The sequence below is a fragment of the Nilaparvata lugens genome, chromosome X, assembly GCF_014356525.2.
Source record: "Nilaparvata lugens isolate BPH chromosome X, ASM1435652v1, whole genome shotgun sequence".
Classification (NCBI taxonomy): domain Eukaryota; kingdom Metazoa; phylum Arthropoda; class Insecta; order Hemiptera; family Delphacidae; genus Nilaparvata; species Nilaparvata lugens.
Window position 1 is genome coordinate 98,495,008 of NC_052518.1, and position 11,622 is coordinate 98,506,629.

Genomic DNA, 11,622 nt, shown 5'->3' on the forward strand with positions numbered 1-11,622 from the left:
TATGACAGGTGAAGTTTTGGTTCATCGATTTCCACCACATTCTCTTGAAAACTCTTTCCCTGGGGGCGGCAATGGACTTGGATACCTACAGCTCTTCCCATCACTGGAAGCGTAATTTTTGAGCGCCAAATTCGAGAGTTGTATCATATGATAGCTGAAGACTTGTTTCATCGATTTCCACCACATTCTCTTGGAAAACTCCTTTCCTGGGGGCGACAAGGGACCTGGTTACTTACAAACCTTCCCCCTTGCTGACGACATAATTGAGCCCAAAATTTTAAAGTAGTATCATATGAAGACTTGTTTCATCGATTTCAACCACATTCTCTTGAAAACTCCTTTCCTGGGGGCGGCAAGGGACCTAGTTACCTACAGCTCTTCCCGTCACTGAAAGAATAATGTTTGAGTCCAAAATTTGAGAGTGGTATTATATGATAGATGAAGACTTATTTCATCGATTTCCACCACATTCTCATGAAAAACACCTCCCCTTGGGGCGACAATTGACCTGGTTACTCATGAACCTTACCCCCCCCCCCAATTACAGAGTAATTGTGGCGCCCATAGTTTTGAAGAGGTATCATATGATAGCTGAAGACTTGTTTCATCGATTTCCACCACATTCTCTTCAAAGCTCATTCCCTGGGGGTGGCAAGGGACCTGGTTACACACAGCTCTTCCCATCACTAAAAGCGTAATTTCCGACCCCAAAGTTTGAAAGTAGTATCATATGATAGCTGAAGACTAGTTCCATCGATTTCCACCACATTCTTTCGGAAAAATCCTTCCCTGGGGGCGGCATGGAAACTGGTTACTCACGAAACTTCCCCCCTGCTGGCGGCATAATTTTGAGCCCAAAATCTTGAAGTAGTATCATATGAAAGCTGAAGACTTGTTCCATTGATTTCCACCACATTCTCGAAAACTCTTTCCCTGGGGGTGGCAATGGACCTGGTTACCTACAGCTCCTCCCATCACTGAAAGCATAATTTTTGAGCGCAAAATCCGAGAGTTGTATCATATGATAGCTGAAGACTTGATTCTTTGATTTCCACCACATTTTCTTGAAAACTCCTTCCCTGGGGGCGGCAAAGGACCTGGTTACCTACAGCTCTTTACGTCACTGAAAGCATAATTTTTGAGCCCAAAATTTTACCTACAGCTCATCCTGGCACTGAAAGCGTAATTCTCGACCTCAAAATCTGAAAATGATATCAGATGATAGCTGAAGACTTGTTTCATCGATTTCCACCACATTCTCTTGAAAAACTCCTTTCCTGGGGGTGGCATGGAAACAGTTTACTTATGAACTCCCCCCACCCACATGACTTTTGACCCCAAAATTTGAAAAAGGTATCATATGAAGACTTGTTTCATAAATTTCCACCACATTCTCTTGAAAAACTCATTCCCTGGGGGCGGCAAGGGACCTGGTTACTTACAAACCTTCCCCCTCGCTGATGACAAAATTGTTGATCCCAAAATTTTGAAGTAGTATCATATGAAGACTTGTTTCATCGATTTCAACCACATTCTCTTGAAAACTCCTTTCCTGGGGGCGGCAAGAGACCTGGTTACCTACAGCTCTTCCCATCACTGAAAGCATTATTTTCGAACCCAAACTTAGAGAGTGTTGTCATATGATAGCTGAAGTATTTTTTCATCGATTTCTACCACATTTTTATGAAAAACACCTTCCTTGCGGGTGGCAAGGGACCTGGTTACTCACAAACCTTCCCCCCTTACTAACTGTGTAATTTTTGACCCCATAATCTGAAAGTGGTATCATAGGACAGCTGAAGACTTGTTCCATCGATTCCCTTAACATACTCTTGGGAAACTCCTTCCCTGGGGGCGGCATGGAAACTGGTTACTTACGAACCTTCCCCCCCACATGACTGTTGACCCCAAAATTTGAAAAAGGTATCATATGATATCTGAAGACTTGTTTCATCAATTTCCACTACATTCTCGTGAAAAACTCCTTCCCTGGGGGCGGCAAGGGACCTGGTTACTTACAAACCTTCCTCCTTGTTGACGACATAATTGAGCCCAAAATTTTAAAGTAGTATCATATGAAGACTTGTTTCATCGATTTCAACCACATTCTCTTGAAAACTCCTTTCCTGGTGGCGGGAAGGGACCTAGATACCTACAGCTCTTCCCGTCACTGAAAGCGTAATATTAAAGCCCAAAATTTGAGAGTGGTATCATATGATAGCTGGAGACTTGTTTTTTCTAATTCCACAACATTCTCTTGGAAAACTACTTCTCTGGGGGTGGCAAGGGACCTGGTTACCCACAGCTCCTCCTGTCACTGAAAGCGTAATTTCCCAGCCCAAAAATTGAACAGGGTATCATATGATAGCTGAAAACTTTTTTCATCGAATTCCACTACATTCTCTTTGAAAACTCTTTCCCTGGGGGCTGCATGGAACCTGGTTACTTACGAACCTTCCCCTCCCCTCGTGATTGTTGAACCCAAAAAGTTGAAAAGGTATCATATGATAGGTGAAGTTTTGTTCCATTGATTTCGATTACATTCTATTGGAAAACTTCTTCCCTGAGGGCAGCAAGGGACATGGTTACCTACAGCTCTTCCCATCACTGAAAGCGTAATTTTTGAGCACAAAATTTGAGAGTCGTATCATATGACAACATATGATGTCGTATCACAACATACTCTTTGAAAACTTCTTCCCTGAGGGCGGCATTAAACCTGGTTACTTACGAACCTTCCCCCCCCCCCCGCGTGATTGTTGAGCCCACCACATTCTCTTGAAAACTCCTTTCCCGGGGGTGGCAAGGGACCTGGTTACCTACAGAACTCCACATCACTGAAAGCATAATTTTTGAGCCCAAAATTTGATAGTGATATCATATGATAGGTGAAGACTTGCTCCATCGATTTCCACAACATCCTCTTGGGAAACTCCTTTCCTGGGGGCGGCAAGAAACCTGGTTATATACAGCTCTTTCCATCAGCTAGAGCACATAACCTATAAATTCATTAGAATCGATGACTCATTGGAAATTCATGTTGTATGAACGTTATGGCTGTAGATGAATTGAAAGTGCTGACTACTACATTTCATTGAATCATCGAAACTAATGCCGCATCTACATGTTGCCCGCTTGCCCCAGTCTCTGGCCCAGCCTGGTAACCCAACGTAGGTCAACGAAGGCCAACACTGGCACTGTCACATTGGCCTTCGTCGGGCCAACATGTAGATGCGGCATTATGAATTTATAGGTTAGGTGCTCTAACCACGGAGGCTCTAAATACTCATCTTGAAACGCTGCTATGGAAGCGCTATAAACAAAGCGTTGAATTGAATACTACAAAAATATGTAAAATATTACCGATTACATTACTCACTTGATTTCAGCCTTCGTAAAGAGTTGTAGCTTTTCCATCAATATTAATTCAAAAGGGTCTTTTGCCCACGAAGTGACTGATACTGCCATGATGAGTCGTTTTACTGTTAATTGAAATTAATAAAACAAATTGATAGCTATACGAACTAATAAAAAATTATTCTAATCATTATTATTAATAAAAAAAATTCTAATCAAAAATTAAATCAAAGGGTCTAGCATGAACTCAAAGCTCAACATAAACACCTAAACCACAGATCAGGTACAGAATGGAACAAAAAAAATTTTGAAATGCTATAACTCTTTTGTTGTAAAAAGATAAGTGGGTGGTGAAAGCGAAATTGGAGAATTTAGAAAGAACATATTTTGGCCTCTCATTTTAATTCTCCAATTTATGCAATTCAAAAGTTTATTTATTTATTTATTTATAAGGTTAGCAAAAATACAAGAATCGGAAAAGTAAAAACAGGCTAATTTAGTTTCCTAATTTAGTTTTAAATTGTCCAAATATTATAGGTTATGTCCATTCAAATTTCTACACCAAATAACTATCTAAAATATAAATTAGAATAAAACAAACAATTTTAAATTTGGATGGATTAATAATAAAAGTTTCTTAAAAACATGAAACAAACTATAAATTCACAAAAATAAAGAATAAAAACACTTAAATTTTGAGCTCGAAAATATCACATTCACCATAGCTATTAAAGAACAAAAAATCTTGTGAATCCACGTGCAAAGAGCATAATAAATTTTGTAACGTTGAAATCACTAGAACATAGTCTGGTTAAAAAGTGTTTTTAAATAAAATGTAATAAACGCAAGGATAATTTACTTGTAAATACATGAATGATGTTGCATTCATAGGCATTAATGGAAAATTTAATAATAGGATACATAGGAAAGACAAAAATGAATATTGAGTGTTTTATTTGAGAACTATGATACTGTTTTGGATTGTAATTAGAGATTTTGTATAGAAAAATTGAATTTCAAAGTTTTTTGCAAGTGTGTTTCCTTAAATTTTATTTTTAGATTTGTTTTGTAGTCATAGAAATCACAGCTCTAGGGTCTATCTTGAGTGTGCGTCCTCAGATGTCTGTTGAGAGATGATTTCTGTATTGATTTGTAGTCACAGAAATCACAGCTGAAGGGTCTCTCTCCAGTGTGAATCATCAAACGTTGGGTGAGAGCTGATTTCCTTGTTGCTTTATAGTCACAGAAATCACAGCTGAAGGGTCTCTCTCCAGTGTGAATCCTCAAATGTTTGGTGAGAGTTGATTTGTCTGTTGCTTTGTAGTCACAGAAATCACAGTTGAAGGGTCTCTCTCCAGTGTGAGTCCTTATATGTATGGTGAGAGATGATTTGCATGTTGCTTTGTAGTCACAGAAATCACAGCTGAAGGGTCTCTCTCCAGTTTGAGTCCTTATATGTATGGCGAGAGATGATTTGCATGTTGCTTTGTAGTCACAGAAATCACAGCTGAAGGGTCTCTCTCCAGTGTGAATCATCAAATGTTGGGTGAGAGCTGATTTCGTTATTGCTTTGTAGTCACAGGAATCACAGCTGAAGGGTCTCTCTCCAGTGTGAGTCCTTATATGTCTGATGAGATCTGCTTTATTTTTTGTTTTGTAGTTACAGTACTTGCACTTATGTTGTTTCCCAGCTGTGTGTATAATACAATGAAGATTTAATTCTCTGATGTTGCTGAATGCTTCACCACACAACTGACATTCAGTTAATTCACTATCACTTGCTGCATCAATCACATTCTTTCTTGCATTTTTAATTGATAAGTCCACCTCATTGAGGTCTTCGTCAGAATCGTTGATCAAAGTGTTCCCAAGAGTTTCATCAACTGATCTATTGATTGAGCTTAAACCTCCTTGTCCGACAGAGTTTGATATGGTGTTCCGTAATGAACCACATAACTTTTTCAATATTTTTGTAAGTTCAATAATTCAGAATTGAACTCAAGGAATTAGTTTTATCTCTAGGCTATGTTGATTATTGGTGACTTACTGTTTATTGGATATCTATTATAAGTTTTGATTATTAGAGACCTATCTACTGTTCATTGTTAGGTTTGATTGGGTTCTTTATTGCTAATGATTAAAGAACTTATAACTTTATAATTAATACTCCAATTAATAATTGAATTGAACTCCAACAATTGTCTAGCCTATACTATGTTGTTATGAATATTAGTAACTTACTATTCATCTTAGGTTGGATTGGATTCCTTATTGTTAATGATTGGAAAATGTTGAGCTACGGTTTGGTTTTAAAGTAACTTTTTCAATGTTTGTGAATAACAAGTTACTATAATTCAGTACGGTATTTGATTGAACTCCAGCAATTAGTTTTATCTTTAGGCTATCTTGACTGATATTTTTCATATTTTTTCAGGAAGCTCAGCAGAGTCGGAAGAAGTGAACGATTCTGACAAGGATGTGGACTATAACCCTGGTGGAGAAAACAGCTTGGACTCATCAGATAGTGAGCAGTCAGAAATTTATTGTGACCAGCCTCAAGCAGCAGCTAACCAGGTAGTAGATGCAGCCCTACAGTAAATATGCACTGAAAAAGGACGCAAGCGGAAAAAACAAGGTAGGAAATCTACCATAAACAAAATACTCAGAAACTCTGGAAAGGAATATATTGGTCATCATGGCAAAAAGAAAGAAGCTAAAGTCATGGTGAAACTTGATTGCAGACATACCTGCAGATACAAGTGTGGTGAAACCATCAATGATCTAGAGCGGCAGAAATTTTTTGATGAATTTTGGTCTCTTGCAAATTGAAATTTGCAATCAGCATTTATAGCCTCTTGTGTTACATCAAAACAACCAGCTAGAAAGAAGAAAAATGCAAGCAGATGACAAAAATTGTTACTCTGAAGGGATTCAGAGTATGTAAATCATTCTTCATTCAAACTTTAGGTGTTTCCCACAACAGATTCGATCTTGTGACAAGAAAAATGATTGAAACTGGCATTGCATCAAAAGATAGTCGAGGTGAAGGGAAGAAGAAACATGAAATTGATGAACTCCTGATAAATCAAGTAAAAGAACACATCCGCTTGTTCCCCAAATACAGTAGCCACTACATAGGCGTTATAATCCAAAAAGACAATACCTGTCACCAGATCTCTCCATTTCTATAATATATAAGTTATATTGTGATTGGTGTAAAGAAAATGGATATGATAATGTGAAAGAGTGGTGTTACCGTCATATTTTCAATACTTGTTTCAATTTGAGTTTTCACAGACCACACACAGACACATGTAACAAGTGTGACACTTTTGCAATCAAATTAAAACACGAAACAGATGGAACAATTTTGTCTCAAACTAAGCTTGAACAAGAACTGCATCACAGGAAGGCTCAATTAGCTGTTGAGCAGAAAGAGAATGACAAGAAGTATGCTGGGGATGATGTTGAAATTTTCACTTTTGACCTGCAAAAAACATTGCCAACACCTTCTCTCACCAGTAACAAAGTGTACTACCTAAGAGTTTTATGGACCTATAACCTAGGAGTTCATAACATTGAGACTGGAGATGCTTCTGTGTTCATGTGGAGTGAAAACATCGCATCCAGAGGCTCCCAAGAAATTGGCTCCTGCCTCAAAAAAATATTGTAAGAAAATGAATACCAGTACTAAACACATTATTGCTTACAGTGATTGCTGCGGCGGTCAAAACAGCAACAACAACATCTTGAAATACTGGATGTATATAATAAGACAGAGTGAATCATTGGAGGTTATTGACCACAAATTTTTGGAGCAAGGGCATACCTATATGGAGTGTGGCCAAGATTTTGTTCGTATAGAGAAACAAAAGAAGCACCATAACAACACTTATGTTGCTCAATATTGGATGAAAATCGTGAAAAAACATCCAAGAAGTTCACTGTTATTGAAATGAAGAAAGATGACTTTCTCTCAATTAAACCTATGAATGAGATAACAAAGAGTATTGCCAACAAAGACAATGACGGAAATAAAATATTATGGAGAAACATAAGATGGATACGGGTTAAGAGAAATCAACCTCTTACACTTCCTCCATCAACTCAACTCCAACTACTCTGTCTCCTTCACCTGGAATATTTCTGAATCCTCTATCAACTTCCTAGATGTCAATCTAATCCTTTCCAACTCCAATATCTTATTCACCAATATTTTAACCAAATCCACCCACACTCAACAGTTCCTACACTTTGAAAGTTGCCATCCCTACCACATAAAAAAGGTCCCTCCCACGTTCCCTCTCAATCCGTGGCCAAAAAATTTGCAGTGATCCTAACCATCTTGACCAGTACCTCAAAAAACTCCACCAATCCCTCCTGAAACGTAACTATCCTTACAGATCTGTCCCATGTCGTCTCCTCCAATCCCTCTACCAAACACCTTTTCTCACACACACACACACACACACACACACACACACACACACACACACACACACACACACACACCACACACACACACACACACACACACACAAATGGCAGAAGAGAAAAAAAAGAGAACTTGGATTAACATTGCTTGCTAATGTTGATTAATTCTCCGGGAAAATTTTGTAAGGGAAGACGCTAGAAGCAGCAGTTGAACCAAATTCTTACATGATTATTATGGCTGAGATTTAGCAGATGCTTTGTGTAAATCGATGTTCTATTTATAACTTACCCCCTGCCATGTATAATTCTTGAGAACTTGCGAAATTCACGAGAATAGTAATTGGTAATGTCACAAAGTGAATTTTTGTGACGGATAGAGAGCCGTCGACTAGTGAAAAATTAGCGAATCTATTCTGTTTTAGAATAGGAATAGGATCGACTGCCGGATATATTTTGTTAGACTTGTAGTTGTATATGCATTATCACCATCGCCGTCAACCCCTTTAAATCATCAGCAGCGGATTCATCTAACCAGATATTTCCAGATCTTGTTTACCACTCTAAGCGGCTACCGAGTCGGGTTGGTATCGCTCTTCATGAAATTTCTGGAATAGAAATATTGTTTACCGGCCTGAATTAGTGTAGCAATTACTATCATTGTCATCATTTGCTGCACCCTTAGCATCAGGAGCAGCTGAATCAAACCCTGTCACATGACCAGTGGCGTGATCGTCTTTTCAGACTCTCATTGGTTAGGAAGCTCTTTTCCCCCGGCCTCCTAATTTTCAGCGACCCGGTGCAGCTTCGAGAAGACCTGGGAGAGGGCAGTTGTTCGGTGAACGGGTTCGTGTACGGCTGCGTTCCGAGCGGCGCTCCTAATAGTGGTGTACTAGAGGGCTAATATTCTATTCTGTATTTTAGTGAATGGAATATTGTATGTCGAATTGCCGACTGTATTTGAAGATAGAACTTCCTGGGGGATTTTCTTTCTTGTTGGTTATTTTTCCTAAATTCGTATCACTGGGGGTGAACGAGTTATCCTTGGTTTTGAAACCTGTAAGGGATCTCAAGTTTGTGTTACAAATAGTTGAGTGGGAAATTTAGCTAGGCTCTTATAGCGGGTTATTTTTGAGTACTTAATTTATAAGTCTCGACTCTGTCGCTTCACGACGTTTTTAATTATAATACGGGAAGTGGGAATCGGTTCGCTATTCTCCGTATCAGTATCCACGTCATTTCAGGTAATTGTATGTCAGGACTGGTAGTCCGTATATTTTTCCTTCTCTGTAGTAAGGTGGCCTTTAGTTTAAAGAGTAATTTTTCTCCAATTAATTTTTATTCTTGTGGGAAAATCCCTGTTCCTTTTGAGAATAGTTTTCTCGATTAATTTTTATCCTTGTAGAGAAATTATTATCATTTATGGTAAATTTTCCTTGCTTAGTTTTCATACTATAGAGTGGCCCAGTATTTTAACTTTTCTTAGCAGTTTCTGACTTGCTGTATACCTAGTAGGAAATTCCAATCATTTCCTTGAGAACTCAGGTACAGCTTGAGTTCGTCCTTGTCGAAGTTGGTAGACTGCGACGCCCTTTCTCTTTCTTTCTCTTCACTTTCCCTATTCTAAAATCCTTCTAGCTCTCAGGTACAGCTTGAGGACTTCCTCGCCGAAGTTTCTAGACTGCGGCATCCTTTCTCTTAATTCTTCCTGTGTTAAAATCCTTCCTGATCTCAGTTCCAGATTCGAGATCGTCCTAGTCGCGGGTTTTCAGACCCGCGAATCCTTTCTAAAATTCTTAGAAACCTGTCTTCTTTAATAGCAAATATTATTTGCTGGCTTTACCTGTGGAAAATTCACGAATTTTCCCGTGATCTCAGTTGCAAATTAGAGATCGATCTTGTGGTAGTCCTTAGACTGGCAATTACTTGGAAAAGTCTATTGAAATCTTTTCCTGAATTAGGAGTCTCTGACTCGATATTTTCCTTGTGGAAAATCCTGGAAGAATCCTTTCCTACCCTGACAACGACAGACTGTTGTCTTCCCGATATTATTCTACAGACTGTGTCTGTGAAAAATCTTTTCTATCCTCTCATAATAGTCAACATACTGACTATTAATTTAAAAGCGTTTCGGACGATTGAGAGTGATTCCCATACCCTTAAGGGCAGTCACAGATTGGCCCTTAATAACCGGCGCGCAGTCATCAGATTAGCGCAGAAATCCTGTTTAGCAGTTTCAGAATTGCTGAAAATCCTTTCGCAGCTGCAGGCTCGCGACTCAGAAATCCCACACCTCAAACCTTATCCTCTAAATTTTAATTACCACATAATTGAAATTGATATACTGTATTTAGCTAGCAGGTCCAGCCTGCTGAGAGCTAGAGCGCAATTCTCAGATTGCGGATTATTGAGCAGACATTTATTTGCTGTAGAGAATAATAATCTTATTATTGATTCTCTGTTCCCTATACCCTATACCGTGCCCTATTTAACTACATCTTATAACTCCATAGTTCCGTCATACCTTTACCCCATAGCTCTCACCTTAAACCCTATTGAAAAACCACATCCCGGGCTTGCAGGTACAGCTTGCTCGCCGTCAATTCGCAGTTGGTTCAGATTGCGTACTACCTTTATAAATAGAATTATTGGTAGGGATCTGATAGTCAGATCCGTCTCCTTGTATAGGGTTATCTTAATATCCCTTAACACCCACCCTGTATTTCAAAGGCCGAGGGCCGAATCGGCCAGCAACGGCACGGGCAAACACTCTTCCCCTGAAAGAAAAAAATCTCGCGAAAGAAGCAGAGGGTAAAGAATCAGGATAGAGGGAGAAGTGTAGGTCCGGTAACTCCACCTGTCAGTACGGCTACTGACCCCGACCCATATCCGACTGTAGCTAGTCCGCGTTGTAGCAATACTTCGCAATTATTAGGAAACCTAGAGGGTGGAATAGGTCATGCTAATAAAACTGACGTCTTCGAACGTGGGGCTAAGACGTCTGGCGCCCAAGAAAATCGCGAAGAGGGTTTAGGTGAATCCCAATCCGCGATGAGTGTACACGGAGAAGAGACTACTCATCAGGATGATGAAGTCGTACAGGCGGTCCGCCGGGAGGACCTCGCGGAACGCGAAGCCGACCCCAGAGTTTCGTGGGTGTATCGGCTGAATAAGGAGGAAGCGGTCGGCTACCTAGAGAGTCTCGGCCTGTCGGCAGCGGGGACTGTGAAGGAGCTGAGGAGGAGGATGGTCGAGCACCTTCGATCCCGGACCGCTGCTGCCTCTCAACCAGGTACAGAGCCGGCACTGTCCCGCTCTTCAGGCACGTATAGTCAGGGAGAAGTCTGCGACAAGGTAAGAAGTTGGAATTTACATTTTGATGGTGTATCGGATGCTTCCAGTTTCATCGAGAGGCTCGCGGAACTCCAGGGCGCATATGGGATCTCTGGGGAGCAATCTCTTATAGCCTTGCCGGAGCTGATGGAGGGAGGGGCCCTACTTTGGATGCGGAATCGTCGCTCCCAGTGGAGGACGTGGGCTGATTTTGTAGAGGCATTTAAACTCCGTTATTATCCCCATTCTTATAGTAACGACCTTGAGAGTCAGATCATTGCAAGGAAGCAGAGGGAGGGCGAACCGGCTGATGAGTATGCCGAAGCCTTGCTTACCTTAATGAGACGGTTAGGTAGTTATGAGGGGGATAGGATGCTTCAAAGATTGTATTTGAATTTATTACCGAGGTATAAATTATATGTTCGTAGTGTAGGGGTTAAAAATGTAGATGAGTTGTTAGATGTAACCAGAGAGTATGAGGCGATTCGTGCCGAAGAGAGA

The 11,622-nt window shown here is 40.0% G+C and overlaps 1 protein-coding gene across 1 annotated transcript; it reads right to left on the minus strand.

Moving 5' to 3' along the window:
- Positions 1-4,446: 4,446 nt before the first annotated feature.
- On the minus strand, positions 4,447-8,090 carry LOC120354708 (gastrula zinc finger protein XlCGF57.1-like). The gene is made up of 2 exons (XM_039442142.1): positions 8,081-8,090; positions 4,447-5,048 (listed from the first exon to the last, which is right to left on the minus strand). Exons 1-2 carry the CDS (start codon positions 8,088-8,090, stop codon positions 4,447-4,449), a joined length of 612 nt encoding a protein of 203 aa, XP_039298076.1.
- Positions 8,091-11,622: the final 3,532 nt, after the last annotated feature.